Source organism: Dermacentor silvarum, chromosome 1 (assembly GCF_013339745.2).
Source record: "Dermacentor silvarum isolate Dsil-2018 chromosome 1, BIME_Dsil_1.4, whole genome shotgun sequence".
Classification (NCBI taxonomy): Eukaryota; Metazoa; Arthropoda; class Arachnida; order Ixodida; family Ixodidae; genus Dermacentor; species Dermacentor silvarum.
The window spans coordinates 11178253-11205386 of record NC_051154.1 but is presented as its reverse complement, the minus strand read 5'-3'; the positions used below and the strand labels follow the sequence as shown (position 1 = coordinate 11205386).

Here is a 27134-nt window from a genome sequence, read left to right as displayed (position 1 = left end):
TCTTTGCTTGGGGATGAAGGTTGTTGCCTTCGCGAAAATATTCTTTCAGGGTGGATAGGTACGCTTCTTCTTCTTCTTTCTGGGGTTTTACGTGCCAAAACCAGTTCTGATTATGAGGCACGCCGTAGTGGAGGTCTCCGGATTAATTTTGACCAGATAGGTACGCTTGGGGCCGTATTCTGAAACGTTCCACTTCGACGAAATTTCTTTTTTCGCTTTCAGGCGCGCGCTGATTGGCTGGTTGAGCAAAATTGAATGACGTCGGGCTCAACCATGCAATCAGCTCATCCAATTTTACTAAAGCAGCCAATCATCGCGCGCCTGAAAGCGAAAAAGAAATTTCGACAAAGTGGAACGTTTCATAATACGGTCCTTGCTCGCTGGTACTTGCCTCCAAGTGCAGCTCTGCATGGCACACACTGATTTATCTTCTTCAGAATTCCTTTTAGAGGCAAGCCTGAAGAATAAGAAGGAAGCCTCTAATGAAAACACTGTTGGCACAGCATTTGGCGTCAGCTTCCAGCCGTCCACCTGGTTTTGCTCGAAGCTAGATTCTTCGAAGTGAGTCTTCAGAAAAAAAGAAATAAAAAGACCAGAGGCTCACTGTGGTATGTAGCATATAATTAACATAATGGCGTACTTTTTAGAGCGAAATTATCGTACATTATTGCTAAGCAAAATATCTGCAGTGCATTGAGAACAGTTCTCGGTGGTCTCGGGTGGTGCTTGTCGTGCTTTATTTGTAGTTATAAACTCACGTGCACTGTGACCCACGAGCTCTGGAGAGTAAGACTAGTTGTGCTTGCAGCGCAGTTTGCCAATAATCACCTTTGATTTCATATTTTACGCCGAACCTGTTATTGTGACTATATAAGCGATCCGAAAAGTAAGCTGACACGTGCAAGGGTAATCGAAAGACGCGCAAAAACGAACGCGTGTACAGACACGATTGAAAACCCGAACCTAACATGAAGAACCAAATTTCGCAGCAAGCTCAACATTGTAGGCAATATGGGAGCGATAAAGGCAATAATATGTGGGCAAAGTTACCAGTGTGGGGTGAATTACCTGCGTTGTGAGAAATTGCGTCAGTTTCGGTAATTGGTAATTTCGGGGCTTCATAAAGCGGTCGCGAGGTAACCAGGTTTTTAAGAAAGAAAACTACTACGAAAAGAGCGCATGCCTTCGATGACGTGCTGGTGAAATAAGAATTCTGTAGGGCAAGTTAGGAGGCCGCAAAATATTAATATCTTATTGCGGAGGCTCAGCAGCTAGGGCAACAGGAAAGATTGACAAAAACACGAGCCGGCAGGAATATACTACAGGAAATAGGGGCAGAGCTAAATAGGTCAAGGCGCCCACTGGAGGATGAAGTGGAGTTACGAGCTGAGATTAGGGATCTGATTAGAACCACCCCTCTCCCTAGAAACATGCATCCAGAGCACAATATCAAAAGGAGAAAAGCAAGAGCTAAAGCACTCTTGCGGGAGATACAACAGCAGAATCAACAGGCGGCTTTCGTAGATGCTGCCTGGGAGAAAGATAAAGAAGCATATACTGCCGCAGTAGCAAACATTCAAAGGAAGGTACAAGATGCCATCACTGTATTTAACAAAGATTCCATGGTGGCGGAGCAAGTGGCAATTGCTCTAGCCATCAGGAACAATAAATGGAATTTTATTTACAGCGATTCCAACGCTGCAATAAAGGGCTTCGATAAAGGCTACGTGGCCGCGGTTGCAGCTAAACTTATTGAAAACACTATGAGTATGAGAACTGAATTCCAATGGTTTCCTGCGCATATGGGAGAAGTGGACGAGACCCGGGCTAACCTCAATGAGGTTACTCATGACTTCGCACGAGGACTTGCTAGCCGTGACAGTCACAACCGAGCCGTTCACCACCAGGCCGGGGAATTTAGAGATCATTTATTAACATATAACGAGATTACTAAACACTACTATCTAGGACGCAGACAATTTCCATTGCCACATTCAAAGCTAAACGGGGCTCAGGCAGTTTCAATGAGACTAATACAAACAGGAACTTATCCCATGCCGTACCACCTTGATAAAATTTGTCCAGAAAGGGAGGTCAAGAAAGATTGCCATGCGTGCAATGGCATCATTTGGATCAGACATATGCTCGCGGGATTCCCTGCGACTCTCACCAACCCTGAAGAAGAATGGCTCCATTGGAAGAAGATGCTACGGAGTTCATCTTTTCAAGATCAGCTACGGGCTGTCCAGAGGGCCCACGATGTCGCTGAAGGGCTGGGCCTAACGGTGCCATCATGGGTGCGGCCCGCCTCGGCTTGAAATAGTCGAGCCTCAGGACTTTTGTAAATAAAAAGTTTTCACACACACACACACTGCAACACTTTGATGATTTTGAAGGAATAAAATGTATTTACAAATAGAAAGGAGTTGGCAGGTGCCTATCCGTGCTAATAGCATCGCTGAAACTTGAATTTGATTCCGCATGGTTGCAGAAGCCCAACGATATTTCGCAGTGTCGCACTGTCAACACGCCCACTAACAAAATGTAAACTTTACTGTGCATACACTGTTTTCCTGAATTTTAGTTTCTAATTATAAACCAGTTAAAAAGCAGAAATGCCGTACTCACGTTGCACATAGAGGCGTTCTTTGGCTGCCACTTAAACCGTTTAAATTTCCCGCTCCATAAAAGCCTTCTTTTTCGATCACTCGGGAATGAAAGCAATCGCCAGCCATTTCTGCAATTATTAGGGCACTGCGGGACGCAGCACCCCGCCATTTTGCGAAAGTCACAACATGGCTGGCAAGGCGCGCGACGGCTGCTAATAATCACGCACGCGTACGGCGGCTGTCGGAGTTGGAAAATGGCGGATGGTGCCGGTTTCGCAGTGGATTCGTCGACATCGACCCTCCTTCAAAGAATGCCGGCAACCTGCACCGAGCGGGAGAGGAGCATAGATCGGCAGTGTGAGAGAAAACTCACAATCACTCACCATAATTTTTTCTAGGCCCCGCACTCACTCACGTTCACGCTCACCTCCACTCACACTCACCTCCACTCACACTCACTCACGTTCACACTCACCTCCACTCACACTCACTGGCACTCACTCGCGTTCACACTCACTTCCACTCACACTCACTGGCACCCGCTCGTACTCGCACTCACGCCTTTGAAATGAGTGCGAGTGAGTGTGAGTGAATGCACTCATGAGTGAGTGCGCCGACCTATGGCCAGAACGCGATAGCGTGCGGCTATTGTGTTTTGGCAAGACGTTATAATAGGCGGAGAAATGCGCTTTATTTCGCATTTATAGGCACCCGTTCCTGCATTGAGCGTCAGCGTCCCTCGGCGTATCCGAGCAAACGATCACAGCGAATGATGAAAGAACGAACGCGAAGACCAGATGGGAATGAAAGACGGTGCATAGGGAAGAGAGCGCGAGGAGGAGAGTATGGCGAAAGGGCGAAGAAGAAAGCGGAGTGCCGCATGAGACGTGCTTCACAGCGGCGACCAGGCATGCGGCGAGCGCGTCCACCGATACCATATACGGAAACAAAGCGCTGGCGTGCGCTTCAGACCCACTGCGCATGCGCTACTTCGCCTGCGCCACCGCCGCTGGAGAATGCGCTCCGCGTGAAGCCACGCGTTCCCGTGTTCACGGTTTCTTTCTCAACAATGAGCGACGCAACCGATGGAAATGCTTTGTCTGCCGCTGCTGCTACACGAGCTGCCCGAGCAGAAGCTCAGCGCCGCCGCCGCCGAGAGGACCCTGTCGTTCAGAATCGTATTCTTAGCCACAATATATCGCGAATTAAAAACACCTAATCAACCGCGCTCAAAATTGGCAGGAGTATCGTAATCGTCGGTGAACTTTTTTTTATTTGCAAGTTTTTCACCTGCAAGAGATAATGCACAAAACTGTTACAAAGTTGAGTATCTCGTATCTAAAGTACAAACTGCAAATTCTATAGGCGCATCAATACATAACAAAGCGTCTTACAATTTCTGAATAGCAAAAGTCCTTTTCTTTCGCTTTGCATGTGACAATCCTACGAAAGCAAATTGTTTGTCGCAACATTTATCACTTATTGCGAAACATTATCAGTAAACAAGACCGGTTGAAGGGCTGAAGACAGCACATTTCGCAAAACCCAGACACAGATGAGTCTGAGATTCAGGGGAGGTGGAGTTGTCCGCGCTGGGGTGGTGGTCTCGAAAAAAGAATTGATGTAATAAGATAAACGAAGATATATGCTTACACACAGCATGATTGCCGGAACAATTACAGCACCGTTTCCGCTAAACAGTGCTTTCAATTCATGTAGGTCAACTCTCATTATACTTTGTAGTGGGATTTGTGCTAAAAATAGGGCACCACAATTTTAAATGCCATATTCTTATTTTAACTGCTACTATAGTGAAGTAACAGGTTTGATAACGCGGCTTTCTCAACAGCCGTCAGAAACTAGTGATCAGTTTCTGACGATTACTTTAAAGTGGTCCATGAATTTCTTATTCACTTGTAAATAAGGCACTGAAGGATACGTTGGTTCGACGTTTTACTATACCTGTCTTCCTCGTTCTGCCGAATGCCTATTACAGGAACACTAGCTTCCAAAAGTTGTAAGCTCAACATGTCAAGTGTTTCAACATTTTCTACTCTAAAAGAATGTGTGTTGCACAGCGGGAGCAATACTTTGCGGAACACCTGAGCACGTGGCTCGCTAAGCGCCGATGTAAGCACCTTTGTACACGTTGCGTGTCAGTCGACTTGCCGCCAAGGTAAATTCGCTCGTTTTCAGCAAAATTTGTGTTGTGCAAAATCAGGAGGGAAGAGCGAGACGGCCAGACGAGGAGTCACATACGCACACGTTTAATGGTCTCTCAGACGTGTTCTATCTCAAGAAGAAGAAGAAGAAGAGCACGCGCTGCCAGATCACCGACCACGCGCAGTCACGGGGAACTATGTCTCCCCGCGTTCACTGGATGGCAGCATGTACAGCAATCTGCTCGGCTGCTTCGTTCTCAGTGAACAACCGCGAACATCGCAGATACATACCCGATAAAGAAGAACAGACAAGCAGGCGTTTTTCGGTGACACGAACAAAATTTCGCTTGCTAACGCAAAATGCGCCCTGCGCCGTAGCAGACAGCGCGGAGAAAAGAGCGCTTGCAGTGCGTTTTGTGCCTACGCAGTGCTCCGTCAGTTGGTTGCCGCAACTCGCGAAGCTCCGGCCAGTGAAGTTTGCTTAGGGTGCCTCGATGCCAGCGCCGCCGTTCAGGGTGGAGACAACCCCGCTGGCGCCGCCATATTGAATCACACGAGCTCAGACTCAGCTACGCTTGCGTTCATAAATAGTGTTACTCGCGGCGCACTTCCAAGTGCTTTGCCTTGATGAGGATTTTTTTATCGGTATCGCATCTGCACATCTTTATAACCAATAGCCGTTAACTCGTCGAAGGTCGAAGACGTAAATGTATGGCGCCGGGAACATGCCCCAAGTTGCCTAATTCAATCACATTTAATATGCCGTGTGTATCTTTGAAATACGCACTGTTTTTTTTTGCGCTTCGATGCTTGGTATATAAGGTTTGCGACCCCCTGTGTGTGTGGAAGTTTTTGTTTTTCGCTGTTGTATTTTGGTTTACACCTCACGCCTCCTTTACCGTAGCCAGCCACTCGCGCACGGCGGTTAGTTTCCCTTGAGTTGCGCGTGCTCTTCGCGTTCGTTGCAATTATTTGACGATATCTACGCGCAATTTTGCTTTTTTTGCCCACATAACTGTGTGCTGGCAGGATTAAGCTGGTGTAAAAATAACTGCGATGTGAAAATAAGGTTAATTAGTGCTGTAGAAAAACAAGTAACATAACTTGTCAGTGTCATTCTTGCGTATAGTACACACAAGAAACCAAGCGATGCACAAAATAAATTTATTTATTAATGTCTAGCACAGTCAATCATGAAAGAGATATGTTCATGAAACATTATATGTACTGCGCGGTGCCTGAAGGTTATGTTGAAAGACGAGATAAAAAAAATTCCCAAGGTAGGCCGAGACATACAATGCGGGATAGGGAGTTTTTTTTTTTTTATTCATTACATGGGGGGCATTTCAAGTGAGTACATCACCCTTATTACACACAATATAAATCGAAAACAAGAATACAAACAAGAAAACGCCACCGCGGGTAATATTAATCAAGATATCCAGCCAGAATACATCAGCTACCATCGAATACGTCGCATCAGCCAAACACATCGATGGTGATTACAGAACATTTTATAGATAACCATTAGAACACTGATAACTACGTTGAAAAAATAAACAACACTGCATACATATCGCGTACAAAAACCGTAAATGAAACTAAGACAGTCCTTAAAATAAGGGTACTACTCATATAGACTGCGCCGATAAAAACGTCAAAAGCCTATGCGACGCGCGCTCGCAAACCATAGGCTACTCAGACAGCATCGGTGCAGTGCTTAGTTCGTGAGCGAACGTAGATACGTGAGCAAGGATCAGAGAATACTTTCTTATTTAAATGAAAAACACGATGCGATAATCTAAACTTTCTTGACACTTACCTCGCAAATGTAGGAGCTATCCGTTGCCTTCCAGTGATATCGCTCGGGCTTCCCATCTCTTCCTTCGCTCTGGGTCCGAGAAAGCGGCGGCGCGGGGGCGGTCAAAGGATGGCACCACCCTGAACGGTGGCGCTGGCATCGAGGCACCCTAAGTTTGCTGCGATTGCTGCGCGATCTGTCGCAGCGCCGCCAACAATAATGAGACGGCCAAAGGGTTGATTCGTAGGCGCGGCGTCGATGGTGCTGTTCGGTCTTTTCTGGCGTTGAGACAATGTCATCCTTCAGCTCGACTAATTCTAATCCATCGACTGAAAGCGTACGGAAGAGGAACAAGTGCCGGTGCTGCTGTGTAAAAGACTGCCATAGCCACGAAGGCCAACCTGGCGTGAAATTGTACTGATTTGCCGCCCGTGGGAGCAAGAACGACGGAAAAGATGGATTGTTGCTGTTCGAAGAGTTAAGTAATTGTGAAAACAGCGTTTTTCTAGTGTCATTGTAACTATATGCTTTAAGGTCTAGCCAGGTCTAGCTGCTTGAGGTTCTGCAACTGTATTTGTGTGCTTAGCGCGGTTGTAAGTGTATGGAGCACGTTTTGCACAGCAAGCTTGCGTAGCGCGAAATTTTACGCGCGAATTTGTGCCTCAAATGCTCTTGTAGGCTGCATGCGAATCTTTGTTGATTTGCTTGCATGCGTGTAGTCCGGTAATTAACTGTTAAATTGCGTTTTTCTGTGATACTTTCAGTAAACTCGGTTTGCGTTGATTTTGGGTGTCGTGGTGGTGCGTGTAACATCTAAACTTCAAATGCCTTTGGCGCCTGCCGAGAGACTGCTCGCTCTCGTCCGCGCTTTGTGGCGCCTTTGCCTCGTTTACCGTCTCGTGAAGAAGTCATTCGGTTACTGCATGGGCGCTCTTGCTTGCGGCCGCATGCATAGGGCACTGTGTCGTCAGTATGGACTGCGTAGTATTCGCAACCATACTCCTCTTGTTTTCTTCAGCGAGAACGACGGCTCGCCGTGGATGCCGAAGCAGACGAGCAGGATCTGCTCTAAACACTTCGTGAACGGCGCAAAAAGCACGATAGCAAGGAAACGTCGTCGTTTTCCTTGCTGCGACTGACACTTCGCCCTCAAGTCGGTGCCGTCGGTCTCCTTCAGGTCGTAAACGTGGCCCGCCACATACAGCTTCTCTCCTTTGTCAAGTATAGGCGCATGAAAGTAATTTTCAATACAGCTTATCGGCTTAAAGCCGCAAAACAACATACGCGATATTTTGAACGTCACGCGCGTGTTGGAACACGTTCAGTAGCTGCCGCGGAGGTCGGAGCGGCCGGCTCAGTGTTTCACATTCCTACCACCATTGGCGCTGCACGGCGTTTTGCCGTATTCTGTTGTAGCGCCCTCTGTTCACTGAACGGGGCCTATAGGCGGCTTCTAATGCATAACCAAGAAAAGGCAAGCACAGTGCCGTCGGCGCAGCAAGCATCCTCGCTTGCTGCACATCGTCGGTGCAGCAAGCATTCAGGCATCTTCAGTAAAGATAAATTATCAGTTTTTATTCCTCAATAAAAGCGAACAGCAGTCGCCGAGGTATAGCGAAGCGCAATTTCCGTCAGTGGGTTAGCACTCACAAGACTGGGGAGCTGCTGTCGATATAGGTAGCTCAGTCAATGCATCTTCACACACCATAGACAAATGTACCGCGCACGGAAGACCCTTCCTTTCGTCTATATCGTCTGTTTCGATAACGTCAGCGGCTGTTCGCTACGTAACAACTGCATAAAAAGCGTGCTTACCTTTCATATTTTTGGAAGCAGGAAAAAGTGTCGCTGCTGTCGCTGTCCGTGTTGGCCCAACATAGAGCTGTGCAGAACGCCTTGTGGCCCTTCTTATGTTTTCCTTACTTTGCGGAAACACTGGCCGATACAGAAGCAAAATCTTGCATCGCACAGTAGACGGCAAAGGCGCGCACGTGTACAGAGATTGCCAGGAGCATATGAACAAACGGCAGCCGAAACGATTCGCAACAGCGCCGCCCGTTGGCGCAACAAATGAAGCGGCGAAATACAATAAATTACGCCAGAAAGAAAGTACGAGGAAACACATTTTTTTTCAACACCTAATTCCGCGATATTACCTTAATTATTCGTAGGATTCGAATATAAAGCCAAATATCCAAAATGTATTCAATTGTCCGTTGGCCACAAGAAACATAGCGACGCTATTTTCCAGATACCGAAACTATAGCCCAGCTGTCCACCCAGTGGTAAGACTCAATTAGTTGTTGCCTCGCAGACCTTGCATTTACGCGGGTGTTCCTAATAATCATGCGCGTTTTCCACACGCTGCTCATACACAAAACCATTATCATGTCAGCCGGCACTCCCCCGGCGTCTGCGCATGGCAAGAAACGAATACCGAAATGACTTATCGTCAGTTCTTTTTCCAGAGTTCGTTTGACAACGTCCCACAAGAACACGGTGTCATGGCAATCTATATGTGCTCAATAGTTTCATGCTTGTTACATTGATGTTCTGTGAGCTGCATCATCCGGCCACGATCATACGCATACAATTCACTCGTTTCAAAGCCAGCCAGCTCTTTGAAACGCTCTGCGCGTGCGCCCGCCACCCCGTGTCACTTCATCGTCATCTTTCCTCGTGACAGCTCGCCCTCTGAGGTGCTGTGTTGCACTATCTCCAGGACTGGCCTACACAGCCTCATTTCGATGGGTGCGAAATGCAAGAACCCCTGTTAACCGTGCATTGCGAGTTCTTTACAGAATCCCAGGTGGTGAAACTTAATCCGGAGTCCCCCACCACGGCATGCCTCAGAATAAAAAAAAAAAAAAAAAACAGAATTTAATAGATACGTACGACAGCATAACAAGTAGTCGCTGATGAGGTCACAATCTGTGTTCTCTTGCAAGGGGGAAAGCAGGAAATTCTTATCTCTTCCTCCCTCCATGAAAGGAAACGGCGCTCCGCCGCGCGCCGCGCTAGTTCTGAAATAGACAACGCTTGCTACGTTAGCTCGGGAACTTCCATATATAGATATATGGAATGCACAAATTGTTTTTTTTTTTCGGAACTGCTTGCGTTTGTTGCATTTGAAATAAAATGTAAAATCTAGTAACTGCGGGAACCACGTACATTTTCAATTTACGCCACCAATCTCATAAAAAAGGAAAGGATTTGAAATTGGAAAGCATCAGGCTTACACTCAGCGACGGAGCAATTTAAAACGACATCACAATTATGTAAACTGCGCCTAATAACACATAAAAAGCGGACAAAACGGTCCATTAAACAGCGCTCTGAAATACGCCGCTAATTTGTGAAGGGATTACCGCAACATCCACGGCACCCACATTCAATAGGAACTAAATGCACGGAAACGCCCATTTACTTAGAATGAATTGCACCTTAAAGAGCCCCTGGTGGTGAAAATTAATCCGATGCCTCCACTTACGGCATGCCGTATAATTAGATCGTGGTTGAGGCACGTAAAACCCTAGGTTTAATCTTTTGTTTGATAAACATTTTTTTTTTGTTTCTCAATAAACGTTGCTAAAGGTCCTGGCTAATGCCTGTATGCTCACATACACTTTGTCACTCAAGTTTAGTTTCTGGGATGCTATCGCTGGTTCTTTCCGTTGTTTGTTGTCACTGAACCTGGTGTAATCAGATTGTATGCGCGGGACGAATTGTGTAGCACTTTCTGGAAGACACGCGGCACCAGCTATTATGCTTGAACCTTCGACAAGTCATTTATAAGAGCCGACGCTCTTGACTGGCAGATCAGATTTTCGACGTTCGATGAGCTGGCGCCCCGCTATCATTGAGCTGAGTGTTACTTGTTTTGCTGGGCACAGGTTGCCTAACAAACATTTAGTTTCGTGACTTAGGTTGTTTCACCGTGGTTGTTCACCATCACTACAACGTGACAATATATCATCATCATCATCATCATCATCATCATCATCATCATCATCATATTTTTATGTCCACTGCTGGAAGAAGGCCTCTTCCAGAGATCTCCAATTTCCTCTTTCTTGCGCTAGCTGACTCCAACTTGCGTCTGCAAATTTCCCAATTTCATCATCCCACCTAGTTTTCTGCAGTCCGAGCAAGTCCCTTGCGATCAGCGTTTCACCCGAAAAGTATACACCCCTCCCCATAAGCATCTGACAGGATAGGAGGCCATCAATTGAAGAAAAATTCAAACAGGTGTTTATCCCCACTTAAAAAGATTACACGCCATATTCCCGACGTGCTATCGAGGCTCCTGCGCCTGGTGCGGAGGAAGTCCTACACTTTTTCACATTACCTGGGGCTGCTCAAAACAGCCCCCACACCTGAAGGACACGGATTTGGCAGCACAACCCACGTTAGAGCACTGGGAGGCGCGACTGTCCAGCTCTTACTTGGCCGACCAGCAATTGCTGATCGACCAGGTTGGACGGGCGACTAAGGCCAGTGGGGCTCTCGACTAGGGCTCCCCCATGAGAATAATCAATTTTTAAGATTGAATAAAAGTTTCTTCTCTCTCTCTCTCTCTCTCTCTGCAGTCCACGACTGCGCTTCCGTTCTCTTGGTATCCATTCTGTAACCCTAATGGTCCACCGGTTATCCATCCTACGCATTACATGGCCTGCCCAGCTCCATTTCTTCCGCTTAATGTCAACTATAATATCGGCTATCCCCGTTTGTTCTCTGATCCACACTGCTCTCTTCCTGTCTCTTAACGTTAGTCCTAGGATTTTTCGTTCCATCGCTCTTTGTGCGGTCCTTAACTTGTTCTCGAGCTTCTTTGTTAACCTCCAAGATTCTGCCCCATATGTTAGCACCGGTAGAATGCAGTGATTGTACACTTTTCATTGACAGCGGTAAGCTCCCGTTGGTCATGATTTGGTAACGCCTGCCCTATGCGCTCCGACCCATTGTCATTCTTCTGTGAATTTCTTTCTCATGATCAGGGTCCCCTGTGAGTAATTGACCTAGATAGACGTACTCCTGTACAGACTCTAGAGGCTGCCTGGCGATCACGAGTTCTTGTTTCCTTGCCAGGTTATTGTCTTCTGCATATTAATCTTCAAATCTTCAACACCATTCTTGAACTTTCTCGGTTAAGGTCCTCAATCATTTGTTGCAATTCATTTCCAGTATTGCTGAACAGGACAATGTCATCTGAAAACCGAATGTTACTGAGATATTCATCTCATCAATGATCCTCACATTGATCCTCACTCCTAAGCCTTCCCAATCGAATAGCTAGAGCACTTCTTCCAAGCATGCAGTGGGGAAATTGTTGAAATTGTGTCTCCTTGCCTGACCCCTTTCTTGGAAGGTATATTTTCTACTTTTCTTGTGGAGAACCATGGTAGCCGTGAAGTCTTTGTAGATATTTCCCAAGATATTCCCGGATGCCCCCTCTACTCCTTGATTGCGCAATGCCTCCACGACGGCTCGTATCTCTACTGAATCAAATAGCTTTTCATAATCTATGAAAGCCATAAAGAGACGTTGATTGAACTCCACAGTTTTTTCAATTACCTTATTGATGACACGGATGTGATCCATTGTAGAACATCCCTTCCTGAAGCCAGCCTGTCCTCTTGGTTGATTAAAGTGAAGTGTTGCCCTGATTCTATAGAAAATTATCTTGAATCTATTATACACTACAAGCAAGCTAACAGGCCTATAATTATTCAATTCTTTAACGTCTCCTTTCTTATGGATTAGTATAATGTCGGCATTCTTCCAGTCCCTTGGTACAGTTCAAGTCGTGAGGCATTGCGTATAAAGGGCCCGCAAGCGTTTCAAACATAAGATCTCCTCCATCTTTGATTAAATCGACTGTTATTCCATCTTCTCCTGTCGCTTTTCCCCGGGACATTTCTTGTAAGGCCATTCCAACTTTATCAATAGTTATATCGATGAAGTTAGAACGCAAAGTGCCTAGAGCGGCCAGTCGTGCGGCAATTTTGCGTGTATATTCGCGGGCTTCTTTCACGCTTCGAAAAACACTTTTATGTAGCACGTATTGAGGAACAGAAATCTGTATCGGGAGTTTTTCATGTTGCTCTACAATTTTCTTATTGACACCTTTCATGTAATTATAACATTTGAGAAGTTGATTAATTAATAAAAGTAATTATGTAATTAGGAGGAATGCAAAAAAAAAATAATCTGAGTATCTCCAAGCGACGGCACACAACATTACCTTGGACCTGTCCGGCCAGCTACGTTGCATTTGCATATTTTTAAATCTTGGTGCATGATAGTTGGGAGACCATGTGCTGCCCTTGGTGTCATTGTTTGTCTGTTGGCTTCTTTTGATATGAGTACTAAAATCGGGCCCCTCGGTCTCCTTTCTTCTCGTTCACTATATATATATATATATATATATATATATATATATATATATATATATATTATTCCTCATATCAAAAGAAGCCAACTAACAATGACAGCAATGACCGCATAGCGGAAATTATCTGCAGTTCTTAATTTAATTAAAGAAATGATAAATAAGTGGAAATGAAAGTTGATGAAAAAACAGCTAGCCGCAGGTGGGACACGATCCCACGTCAGGGCGCTGCTTTTTGATGCAGGCGGACGATTAGTCGTGTGATAATTTTCAGTTTTCGCGAGCTTTCTTTATCAGCCGGAAAAAATAAACGGGACGAAAATTACCTGGCTGAGAACATACTAGTTTTAGGTTTCTTTCAGTTTTCTACAAATTCTTCATTGACAGCATGCCATTCTGAGCAGTAATAAAAATGGTATCTAATTACAATTAATTACTAAATTGAACAGCGTTAACAGAACATTAATGGCGGCTGCTCTACTCGACTGTGAACAATATGCACTTCATTGGTTATCTTCGCGTATAATGGCTGTCTTCTTTAAAAACGCGATGCATGAGCTGGGACACCCTGTATGCTTCCACGTGCGACGGCTTCGCATTTACGCGAACGGGGAAGAAAAAGGCAGAAAAAATAAAGTCAAATTTCCCATTCAGTGGTTTACTTTATTTTCCTACTATGCATAAGGTGTTCGTGTTTCCTCTTCTCCAGCCAAACTAACGCGAATGTAGGACTTTTTTCAGGAGCGCGCATACTTGCACACGCTTTGCCTCCGTACCTTTCCGGTTTAACTTATATTGTTTTACGTGCCAAAACCACGATCTGATTATGAGGCACACCGTAGTGAAGGACTCCGGAATAATTTGGACCACCTGGGGTTCTTTAACGTGCGCCTAAATCTAAGTACACGGGTGTTTTCGCATTTCGTCCCCATCGAAATACAGCCGCCGTGGCCGGGATTCCATCCAGCGACCTCGTGCTTAGCAGCCCAACACCACAGCCACTAAGCAACCACGGCGGGTATGGCTTTTCATTCATTGCCACAGAAAGCTGTCCGCCAGTGTCCCGGCTTTGGCAAGGAAGAAGAATGCGTGCGAGTGTAGTTGAATGTTCAGAACATCGGGCCGCTTTGCTGGTAGACAGAGGCTCGGTCTCATTATCGGCCCATTCAATTTCTTCTGTAATAAAGAGGCCCGAAACGAGGCGAGGCAGGAACTATACGAACCGCAAAGTGTCTGGGATGAGCCAAAGAATGTTTAGAATTAAAATAAAGCTAAAGGCTGAAAGCTTGAATTGAAGAGTGCCGACAATAAAACATGTCGTATGTAATGGATGTCACCACATGCGAAACAAAAACTAGCACGCTCGCGCTATGGATGTGCGTGTAAGCTTTGCAAAAAAAAGACAACGGTGTTGCGCTCGTATCAGGTTTACGATGATATGCAAGATGACCTGACTTTCATAAAGACCGTGCATACACGACATGAACATTGTGCTCCGTTAAGAACTAACAACTCATGCTGCACAGCAGATATCTCATTTTTGCATAATGTATTGCGAAGCTTAAGATTGCAGAGTTATTGCCAGTGGCTACAAAGCACTTGCTAAAAATCAAGACAGCAAATGAACACCAATACTTTATTGAAAAGAAAACGACACTGAACTAAGTTGACAATAGTGTTAATTGTATACTGACTACCGCGTAAAAGCCGTAATTTTGCGCGATTCTGTGCCCAACGTAAAGAAAACACGGTACAAAACACCAGAGATCTATTGTGAATGTGTGAGCTGTACATTGATGACAAAAATTTAGGCATTACAATGTCTGTGTTTCATAAAAGTAGTTTCAGCGGAATCATCGAGCCTTCATGAAATTGCCACTCAATGTTATTCTGTTGCCTTCTTTCGATTGCATTTCACATTGTAGTGTCCTATATATATTCACGATACAAGGTTTGTATAGTTCCAGCTGTTTCTTTAGTAAACTGTACAAAATGTGTTATGACACAACGAAAGAACAATCAGCGTCTGCCGCGCAGCCACCGAACGTCATCGTCTTTAGCACAGCCGTGTATTGTCACGTAGCAGAGTTCCATAGAGCCGCGTCTTTAGGCTCCACTTGAAAGAAGAGGCACAGGCAACAAATCTAATTTGGCTGGCTTCTTTGAGTGCTGCGAAGACCTGCACCTGGCCTCGAAACGGATGAAACATAATAAGCTTCAGCCACTTGCCTGTCTTGGTCTCGGGAAAAGGCTGACACGCTTGCCTAGACCTCGAAGACGCGCTGCACTGGGCACATCTCTTCCTGCTACAAGCTAGAACCAGACTTACGACCACACATGTTTGAAGCCCCCAAATGAATGATCTTAAATTTGGTTTGGTGGAGAGGACCTCTCGAATGGACTTAAGTTTCCGCACACACCAGTGATTGAGCACCTCTAAAGAAGTGGTCTGCAGCGCCGTGATCACATGACTCTGTCCACAGAACTACCACTGATGGTCTGACCTATTCCGTGGCCCGCAATTGGTCTTCGCCAACGGGCGGCGGTTTGGGCGTTGATGTGCGCGTCCTGTGCTCCGTCGAGGCACCCACCACGTGAGTGTGCTTGCTGAGGGCGTTGTGGAGGGGGCTACCGAAGTGTTCGAAGCCCTGGAAGCCCAGAACGGGCCCACCAGTGTCTTCGTCGTATGAATAGGTCTGGTAACCACTGCTGGGTCCCTGCACATAGTATGGTACATGGCTCGAGCTGGCTTGGTCATCGGCATACACTCCACCGCGGATGAGCTGGAAGTTGCCACTACCCAGAGAGTCGTAGCCGGCTGAGAATGCGCTCGTGGTCGAGCGTCCGTAGTCGAAGCCGCCGCCGTAGGCCTGCTTCGAGTGCTGCTGCCGGCTCGGGCTGGCGTAACTCGAAAAGCCTGCTGGAAAAGGAGTGGATGAGCCGCCGTCTAAGAAGGCCGAGTAAGCGAGCTCCTGCCCGCCGCCGCCGCCGAACGGGCCCGCAATGGGGATGAAGCCCGTGGCCGCGGCTGTCGTGCTCGACGGCGCCAGTGTTTTTGTAGCGGCTCGGCGCCGTCGTATCCGTGCTGCACCGGCGGGTCCGTGGTGGCTGCCCAGCTTCCAGGCGTCCTTGCTGGCTTCCTGTTGGTCCATGCCGCGCCAGTGCGTGGTGGTCAGCGGTGGCTCGATCCCTCTCGAGGCGCGTGGAATCCAGAGAGTTCCTGCCGTGCGCGGAGGAGCTGGTCTCCGAGGCCTACGGGCGTAGACAAGACGCAGCTGACGCTCCCGAGGCACTCCATGGTCTTCTTCGGCCGACTCCCTCGAGGACCCGTACGGTTCCGACCCGTAAGACGCTGGTCCGTCAGGAACCTCGGTTGATTCTTGCTCGGGGGTGACTCGCCGACGAGTGTAGCGCTCCTCAGAGAGTTCCTGCGATCCGGCTGCCAGGACCAAATGCTTGGGCACCAGGACGGGAACGTATGATGCCAGGTGAGGGTAACGCGGCTCCCCTGCGATCGGAAAAGTGCACGTGTCACTCAATTGTCCGTCCCAGATAGTGCGCACATTTGCTGCTGCAATTGGCTGGCTTTAGAAAAGGATTCCTCGTGATTTACTCGCTTCAACTGCGGTATTTCAGCATGAGCTGACATGCGTTCATAACTTATGTCACAGGCTATTCATCATTTCGGGACATTAAGGGCGCAAACAAAAAGCCTGCGCAAAGGCTTGATTAATGGTCTGCGTACCTTACGAAAATTGACGTTTATTATAGAAGTTAAATTATATCAACGAAGCATTAACATGGAGGAAAAATATTTATTAATTGAAGACCAGATGAATTCAATATGAAAGCACGCGCGAGAGGACGGCGACACAGAGATAAAGCAGACAGTACAAGCGCTGACCTAACTAAGAGTTTATTGTAAGACGCAAGAAATAAATACAAGAAGCCCGTGTGCGTGCGGGCGGGCTTCTTGTATTTATGCCCTCATACTATACGAGCATAGTCTATGCAAGCAGACTGATTTCGCGATGTCAAACAGGGTGATAGATGAAACCCAAACGTAAAATTCATATTTTTTCTATAGTGACATAGTGGCAAGAAAGGGCTTACAACCCATGACCGACAATGCGCTGATGGGCGCCGTTCGCTGATACGTTCCGGACGCTGATCTCAAGATGTGACCGTAGATTGGGAGAGGAGCCCAACGCGGAGTCGATTCACTCGTTAGAAAGTATGTTTTGCGCTCTTTTAGTGATGAGAGACCACCTGTTCTGAATATTAAAAAAACGCGCGCAAAAAAAAATGCGGGAGGGGGGGGGGGGGACGAAAGAAAGGCACACTTTCGGCTCCGGCGAGTCCTGCGAAACCGAAACTGTAGCTTCGATTGGTAGAAATGCAGCTAATGATATTCCATTTATCCCGCCCACGGGGTTTTTGTGCCCCGCCTTGTTTTTATTATTGTCAGCACTCGTCACCTTCGTATTGCTCCGGATTTTCCCGCTAGCTCATTGTGGTCGGCGCTGTGGTGGACTCTGCCCGCCACGACATATTCGATGTGAAAAAGCTTTGAGACGCGAAAAAGCAGCATCGAATTGAAGGAGAGGGCCTGACCTATGCAGCAGTGGCATTCGATTGAGCGCCGTTGCACAGAGAGTAAAATGGTATGCTTTGAAATCTTTGAATCAATTTTTCTCAGTTTGCACTTATTGGCCCATTCGCACTTTTAGGAAAACTATCGTTCCGAAACTGCAATGATGAGAACTGCTCGCAAGATGCCTCTAAGCTGAAACTTTGTGAGGAACAAGACTATGGAGGTCTTTAATTTCTAAATTTCGTTTATCAAGAAAAAAAGTATAGATTTCTTGATCACAGTAAGAACAAAAACACATAGTTTTCAAGTCACGCAGTTTCTAAAGAAAAAATATAAACTCGTAAGCGGCTTCCACTATCCTGCAGCATAAGGTGTCCAGAAGATAATTATTCAGGAAAATTTTATCTATCTTTAAAATTTTGAGAATGGTTCTCTTAAGGCAAAATACTCATTTGCTGAATGAGACAGGCATAACATTTTTAACAGCGGAGCTGTTTAAGCCGGCCGTAATGTGTGCCGCCTGCCACTGCTTTGCCTAGCAACCACCTCGCAGGGCGTCGCGCGCTATGCTCAGGAAAGAGAAAATGAGAGCGAGAGAGAGTGCGCGCGTCGCGCGCTATGATCGGGAGAGAGAAAGAGAGAATGAGAGCGAGAGAGAAACAAATTGTAGCAGCACCAACGAGGCAACGCGCAGAGGTGCTCCCGACGCCATCCGCGCTTCTCCGTTTCCCCGCGTTCGCGCCGAACGCTCTCAGTGTCCGTGACTGCAGCAGGAGCCTCTGGCGGCGGCTCGGCCGAGCTCCCACCATCTGCGCTCTACTGCGCATGCGCCGTGACGTCATCCCAGCGTGTCGTCTGCTGCGCGCTGCCCGTACACCGTGCGCAGCTTTCGCTCCACTTCCCCTTCGTGTGCTCGGACTGCAAGTGCTTCGCGAGGCGTTCCCCGATGCCACGGACCATGAGGAAATGCTTATACACTTCGTATAACTTAGCATCACTCGGCATTACTTCGTATAACTTAGCATCACTTCGTATAGCCAGGACCAGCTAGGAACCGATCAGCTCCGCTGTGTCTTTAGCCTTGCGCCACTAGTGCAAGCTACCCCGAGTTTTTAACACTTGTCCTACGGTAACGAAATTTACTGCGCATTCTACTGACAAGAAGACAAAATATCCTGCCAAATTTTGGTAAAATTGGCATGTCGCTTCAAAAGTTGACATTTCAGCCCCGCATCCCCCCTTAGTTATTTGCTAGGTGCCTCTCATCTCGAAAACAGAAATTACTTCTCGACAGTTATAATTTTTTCATCACAATGTAACATTTTTGGTGCCTCAATGATTTGGTTTAGGGCAACTATTATTTTAACTTAACCTAAATTGTATCCTACGAACATTGTGCAACTTAATGGTTTTAATGTATGCAGATGGCATGGCTCTTGAGTTCTGTGGCGATTCACTCCTAGAACTACTAAAAATTATAAAAGCCAAATTGCTTAATATCCCTCCAAACCTAATTGCTTTAAAAAATCAAAGTTAAAGGTCGATAAAACGAAATACGTTGTCTTTCAATTTAGCAGAAAAACCATTGATAACGCATCTTAACCTACAGTTAAGCAACCACCCGATCGAGAGAGTGAATTCGTTCAAATACTTAGGAGTCGACATTTGAACTGGAGGGAACACATTTGGAACGCTTAATAAAAATTAGCTTTTTATTGCTTTACGTTAAACAAAGCACGCTTTTGTTTTCCGTACAGCGTGATCAGGACATAATATTTTCTTTGTTTTCAAAGCCGTGTGGTGTACTGCATGGAATCTTGGTAATAAACAAACCCTTCGTATTTTACGCCGTTACACCGACTCCAAAATCGAGCATTGCGTGTTATCACTTCTTTCCCCTTCATTGGACCAATCAATGAAATTCACCAGCAACTTCGTGTACTACCTGTTTCGTTTTTGTGCAAATACAAGGTATCGCTTTTAGTCAATAACCTATTGTGTATCAACAATCCACTTCCTTTTAATCTGTGCATACTGCCTTTTCGTGAAAAGGTAGTATGCACAGATTGAAAAAAAAATGGTGATACATCAACGAGGCGAGGCCCCGCCCCTGCACGGATTTGTTGTGAAAACAGTCGCACACTTTCCAACGTATCGCCTTCCATGAAACAAAACCTTTGCCTTTGATGCTCACAGATGGCGCGCGACTTCGCCTCCGAGAGAAATTCATGCTCAGTGGTGTTCTGCTGCCGAGCACGAGGTCGCGGGTTGGATTGCCGGCATTTCAATGGCGGCGAAATGTAAACACGCTTGTGTATTTAGGTGCACGTTAAAGAATCCGAGGCAGTCAAAATTAATCACCCCACTAGGAGTCACTCATAGCCCCAGAGTTTCCTTGGGACGTTAAACCCTATCGATGGATCGATCAACTAATCAATCAATCTTATGGTTCCGTTAACATCGCATATAAGTTCCGTCTCTTTGCGTCTTGAGGGCGCTATCATTAGGTGCTCCTTATTAATAACGCACACACTCCTGGCATAATTTCCGTATCGCCGAATGATAATTCACGTAACGCGAAGTATTCTTCTCAAGAAGTACGGCCGAGCAGAGTGCGGCGGCATGGTTTCGAGAGGGAAAGGAGGAGCTCGCGTTGACGCCGCAAAAGGGAACTGCTTTTGTGGCGGAGAAAAGAGTTTCCTCGCGCCACTTCGGCGGCCCCGAGATGCGCTGTCGGTGCCTGCGCTGCAGCGCGAAACACCGTGACGAGAATAGGTTGTCTACCTCTCTTGGGAAACGCCGAGAATGCTGGCGACAAAAGAAACAAGTTGGCGGCCTAATCGCATGCACGACAGCTGTAGGTCTGGTATTCCCGAGGCCGACGTTTCACTGGCCGCTGCAGCGGGGCTACATTATTTTACACCACTTATTTATTTTAAATCCCGCCTTTCCTTAAAGCACCCCAAACTAAGTTTGCGGGGCTTGCACTGAGCGCGGACAACAGCTCAGCCGACCTCGTCAACAGCCACTTTGGCAACCGACTTGCCACAGCACTTACCACACGCCTCCTTCTACATGGCAGTGTCCACAGTATTGTGCCATCCGTCAGAGGAGGGGGGGGGGGGGGGGGGGGGGGGGAGTGTCGCGCCCTTTCCATCCTTCCGTCCGTGTAGGTGCGCATGTGCGTTGAAGAAAAAATCCGTCTGGCGCGGCAGTCCCCGCGGGATGTACTGGGACGTTATATGTCACGCACGAAATGTTTGTGGCGGGACAGGGGAGAGGAGTCCTCAGGGCACCAAATACTCATGCCTCAGCAGAGGTAAAAAAGCAGCACTACACCGAACCAACGCGCAAACTTTTCAAGAACAAAGGCAGCCTGCAAATGAGCAAATGAAACATAGAAGCGGAGCTATATGTTAGAAACAGCAAACTGCAACGTTATCGGCCTCTATCGGCCCTGTATACAAAAGTACTCGCGCCCACTTTGTATTCTGGGCATGCGCAGTGCCACTAAGGCTTCTATTCAATAAGTTCTATTTAGCATGCGCAAGACGTTTGAGTCGGCTATTTTCGAATATCAGGCCAACGTGGGGCAGCGCGCGCTGAGCGCGAAGCGCTGGTCACCAAAGGGTCGCACGAACTATATCTGCTCGTCTCAAGTGCGGTGGCAATTCTAGAGAATTTCGAGCATGAGAGGCTTCTTTGTAGCATGTCATGGAAGTTAAGTGCTGCACCGAATGCATACGCTGCGCGCGGGAAGTCGTAGATGCAGTTACGCCGCGCTTTCGATCACGTACCGCTCAAGTAAGGATGTCGAGCTTGCAGCGGCAGACTCTTGCAATCTGTGTCTATTCGCTTAACGCGCATCAACTCAAACTAATCAAACTAATCAAAGAATAAATGAGCTCGTAGCGTTAGCACAGTTACTGAGTCTGGGCGGTTTTTGGTATGTCTTGACGCTGGCTTCCGTTAGAATGCCGGCCACAAACATGCTTATGCGGCAAATACGCATTTCCTGACAGTGACTATCCGTAAATCACGCGATTGAGTGTCTGTAGCTTTCGCTTTCACGAGAAGAAATTTTGCGTATAATAGAGTACGGAATGAAGCGTGCACACATAAACAAAGGAAGCGCTGCGAGGCTTAGGCTTTGTGGTTGAACCTTATGCAACGCTGTCAAGCCTTATCAATAATGAGCAAATAACCTGAGCCTGTATTCGACTTCCACTTGGCTGCTGCACTCTTCCGGACGGACCACTCCATTTTCAACCCCGAACTGCTGGCGTTTTCAGTCATCATTTTCCTAATTGTCCCAGAGCTCGTCCTGTGAGCACCGACATATGTACAGTAACGGCCACACGAACAGCTTTTCTTGCAGGCGTGTCCATATAGGGTCACGTTGATCACTTTTCACGCAGCAATTTGTTTTAATCAGGAAGGGTCTTTGCATTGGCTCCGAACGTATAGGGAAACTGATTCTATTCCGTTGTCACACGCACTTATTTTGCCTTGTAGTGCTGAAGATGCACCAGTATTTCGTCTTCAGATTCCTTCTCAGCCTATTATGTATAATACAGAGGTAGGTAGACAAGCGTTCGGCCTCGTTCGTATACGACATGGCATAAAGCGCCCGGGTCCTCCTCCGTGTTCGTGCCCTCTTTTTGAGCGCTGCATGTACGTCGCAAGACTTGATAAGGAAGGCGCAATGCATTTTCCGAGGGTCAAACACAAGGAACAAACCGGCAGTTGATGCTTGCAACACTTTCCAAATAGAGAGGCTTCATCCATTTCCGCATTGACGATGCTGATCCTTTATGTTGGGCAATGTTACGGACTACAGGAGGGGCAGCCCGTGCCCTGCAGGGATGCGTAAGGCATGACGAGGCCTCCGGGTTCGACCACCCGAGTTTCTATTCGCGACGTGAATCGAGGTGCACGAGCGTGTTCCTCCGGATGCCACCGCGGCGCGGCCAGTGTTGAAATCCGTGCAACCTCGGGCTCAGCAGCAGCCACACATGAATCACCGCGTCGGGTTCGCCTTAACACTACATGTGACAAAGCAAAGTGCATGTAGTCACTTGTAGCTGAATTGTTTCACTATATTACCCGTATGATGTGGCAGAAAAATATCTTGTGCATACTTGGGCCGGCCGATGCAACGGCGCACGTAAAGGCGCGTTGCCCAGCGCTGTTGTCATTCGCTCGTTTACGCTATCCCTGCGACTAAACATTCGAGGGCCTAGCGTGAACTGGTGGGTGTACGTAGATATATCATGTTTTCCTTACCATATAACGTTCTTCCACCTGTCTGTTTTATTTTTTAAACAACGAGGAGACATTCGTTACTTCACACTCTTAGTCACTCCTATAGTATATATAGCATTGTTTTAGATGATACTGCACCACCAGGTAATTAATGAAAAAGTATGTATTCGTATTTTTATTTTAGGTTGTTAGACATTATGTTCTTCTATATTAGTAATCCCTACGTCTGGATTTCTAGGTAATATTGTATAAACGGGAATCTAACAACGCCTGTAATCATGTATTTGGACGTATGTACCACTCCCCTACGGAGCTTCTGGCCCTGACGGTAACCGAAATAAATAAAAGTAAGCAAATTAATGTGATATTCCAAGCTAATTGTGATTTTATTTTTCGGAACATTCGCATTCGATTCGAAAATTGAATTATTCGCGCACGTACTGATTATTTATAGCTCTCGGTGAATGGTGCGCCGCCGCAAACCGGCGTTGCTGCGCACAATAGCGGTGCCATGTGCTGTGCTAGAGGGGGGGGGGGGGGGGGGGGGGCGTTCAGCGGCGCGTGGCTCGCTTCCGGTGTGCGGCCCACTGCCCATCGGGGTTGCCGGTGGCGCATCTAATGCCCCTCGGTTCCGGCGCAACCAAGCGGCTCGGGCTTTCTCCTCGGGGACAACCGCGGTCCGGCTATAAATAGGGCGCCGGAAACTGGGCCGCCGACCCACATGCTGCACTGATCCATCGATTGCGTCGCGAGAGCGCGGTCAGCCAGACACGGTGACGCGCGCGGCAAGAACAGAGACACTGCGGTGCTTTTCGTGGCCTGCCCCCCCGAGTATCGCCTCGTCGGTGATGTCTTGGCGTGCCTCATGGAAGAAACAGTGGTGTGACTTCCGTCGGCCGCATATTATTCGCGAATGGAGGTACGCCGGGTTGGCGCCGCACTCACTGCTGTGCCGCAGCTCACACACGCGACACAGCCCTCCGGAAACAACTTTCTCGACACGCATACGTCGGCGCACTGCGGAGGCCTCTTTGGACCTTCCTCAAAAGGCGCACGGCTCCATCAGGCTGTTGTTCAGGTATACGACGGAACTCAGGCCCCGTGAATACCGGCTCTAAGACGATCCACACAGTGTGACCACACGATAGGACTGAAAGGCTGAATGTGTTTATGAAAGCAATTCGACCTAATTCGACTCTGCTAGTAGACGCGCGTGTTGCACGGAGACAATAGATGATACAGCTTGGGGATTGGCGACATTCAGCGTGTGCGTCAAAGACGTCAGTTTCTCTATTTGTAGACATTTTGCCTCTCTGCTTTTTTCATGCCTTGCACATAACACTTGCACGCAAGAAAAATATATACATATTTATAAAGGCAACAGGCGTTATATTACGGCTTTCACGCTTGGAGCCATCTTTGTGACGGTATAAATCTCAAATGTTTCGACGTCGTTGACAATATGCTGCTGTTTTCTTCGGCGACGATTTCTTTCTGAGGGCAACCACCGTTCCTTCGCAGGTTTAGGCAGGCAGTGATGATCGGTCTCGGTCCACCTTGCCAAACTGCCGCGTATACTCCATGGACCTCGTCAATATAGCACCAAGAAAAGATGTGCCCACATTTTGTAGGAGCTGCCCCTGAAACCATGGCGGTCGTAGTGCGGACGGTGTGTACACCATTCGACAGTATGCCACCCGTCGGCTCGCAGACGCCGCCTCGTTATGCGATGTGTGCGCGTACACGCAGGTGGACGCTGTGCACGGCAATTGCTCACAGCTTAATCGCGTCGGCGACAGCTTGAGGAACCAATAGAGTTGTCTTGTACTGTTACTGTTACACGAAAAAACAAAAAAAAAAGGGGGGGGGAGGAAGAGGCGACACAGTCAAAAGTACGAAAGCGCAAACAAAACAAGGCTTGAGCCACGCCGCATCACCAACCTAAAGATCTCTCCGCGCAGCAAAACGGAGCCGGTGCAAGGCAGAGGGTTACCATACCGAAAATCACAATGCCGTGTCGTAAATCAGCCTCGCGCCTTCTGCATTTCGCCGGACGGAACGATCTGTCGTATGTACACGGTCGGGCGTCACACCGTATACGGCAACACGCCAGCGCAAAACCTCTCTCGCGCTGGTCGAGCTTCACAGCTTGACAACACGGCACCGCAGGAGTTGTCACGCACACGAACCACTTTCGTACACAGCTCCGTGTACGAAGAAGACAGCAGCGCGCACAATGGGCAAGTTGACACGCGGGCCTGCAGAACGTCGTCGGTGCGTGACGGAAGCACATTTTCGGAAGCAGGATGCGCGGTGCGGACATTTTATCCCCTTTGATAGCGCCACCAATTTCGATCTTTCTTCTGCATCGTGCTTCAGAATATATTGTACGTTTACTGGGAGTGCGTGCGTGCGTGCGTGTGTTGTGTGCGCCTGTTTCATAAATATTGCTGCCTTCGTGTGGTGTAGTAAGCCAACAGCGCCGGATACACTAGGACACAAGAAACGAAAGAACTGACTCCACCGAACGCTGAACTAACAACCGAGTTTTATTTCGGACGAACCGACATGTTTAAGTACAGAATATCGGTGTGGTGAACAAGGAAAAAACAGACCATCAAAAATACAAATAAATCAGCTCACCACACCGATATTCCTACCTATTCGCCGCGAAATCAAGACGCAGGTAGCAGCGCCATCGAGGGGTTAGTGTGGATAGGCGGTCGGCGCTCCGCTGTAAACAATTTGGCCCCATCTTATGGTAATGAAACGCGCTAACTGCAGTGAACTGATCATATATTGCCCTCCAATGCCGCATTTTCGCGCGAAATGCGTAGAGAAGTTCCTTTTACTTTAAAAAAGCGCTAACTGCCATTCAAAGGGAGAACAGCACTCTGCCAAACAATTTGTCTTTCGGCACTTTTGGGTGGCTTTTTTGTGCATGTTTCGCTGGCGTTCCGCCTGCTCTGCTAAAAATGTTTTGCGACTTAATTATTAGCGAACCTTGCACTGGTTATAAAAATGTCAGCATCCCTGTACAACAAAGTTAAAGTAGCAATAGCAAGGTAATGCGCACTTTACATCACTAAATTTAAGCATACATCGCCGTTTGTTTTGTCTTTTTTTTTTTGGCTGCGACATGCTAACACTTAATGAGTCCAATTAAACAAGCTAGGCCACTGTAAGAGACAGCACGTAAGCAGGATGCCAGGTTGCTTCAGACGAGAATATTGTTATCGCAGTAACTATAAAAAAATGCCTCCCGTAATCGAGAGTATAGATGTAAGTATGAAATGGCTACCATGTGGCCTCTGTATACCTGTGGTGCCACCGCCTTCAACCGCTTTTCTTCTTCCAACAGTGCAGCGCGCTCATCGTCTGTCGGTACTTTTTGTTCTTGTCGCGAAACGGTCACGACTCACGGACCACTGGCGTTCAAAAGCGCACAGACAACTCTGTCTCAGCGACGAAAGACGTATGGTGCCCTCTATCTGCCTTTTGAACGCCGCTATTGGAAATTACAAATAGAACTTCAGTGTACTAGAAGTTACAGCTTGAGTGATATTGTGAACAAACATTAGGAAGAAATCGGAAGCAATATTTTTTGTAAATTGTTTGGGAAGTAACAATAGCGTATGTATTGAGGTCCTGCACAAAGGGTTGGGGGCCAGAGACCGCATTTTCTTAACTTTTGACTGGTTGCCCGGATGATCTCGTTTTTTTCTCGCAACAATGCCCAGATGTTCTCGTTTGAGTGCCCGGATAACGGCTCGGGCGTTTGGCTCAAGGTCACTTGAAGGTCGCCGACAACGGGAGCTAAAAGCATTTCATGCTTAAAGCACGTAATTTAAGCACAAATCTAGCACTGCAAGGTTACGTGCAAAGTTGTAATTATTTGAGTGGCTAAAATCATTAGGTTGTTTTATTTCGGCTAATAATGACGGCTGTCTCACGTCCAGCTAACTCCACACTGAAGAGCGAAAGGAAGTAACCGTCTTTCAACTCGGCTAGTGTTATGACGTCCTGCGTCTGGAGACTGCCGTGTCACACATGATCGTTACATAATACTTTCGTATGACATTGCTGTGTTGCTATCGCATTCATTGCTTCGCCCTTAGGGCGAAACTGTGACATTTTTTTGTTTTGCTATTGTATCAGCGAGTCAAAACGTAAAAGCCCACGATTTAATTGCAAAGCAAAATAAACTCACCCTGGTGGGATCAAAACATCATATTACTATAACACCTCAGGCCGCCGCGTAACCAGTAAGTGAGAGTTATGCAATTATCGCAATTATTATGATGCAGCTATC

At 47.2% G+C, this 27134-nt stretch overlaps 1 protein-coding gene across 1 annotated transcript in view; it reads right to left on the bottom strand.

Annotated features, from left to right (window-relative positions):
* Positions 1-14585: 14585 nt before the first annotated feature.
* Positions 14586-27134, bottom strand: part of LOC119455838 (uncharacterized) — a 75341-nt gene continuing 62792 nt past the window's right edge. The window contains exon 2 of the mRNA XM_049664938.1: positions 14586-16471. Within this exon, the coding sequence (XP_049520895.1) occupies positions 15468-16471 (1004 nt within the window). The 3' untranslated portion in view covers positions 14586-15467. The remainder of the gene's footprint in view (positions 16472-27134) is intronic.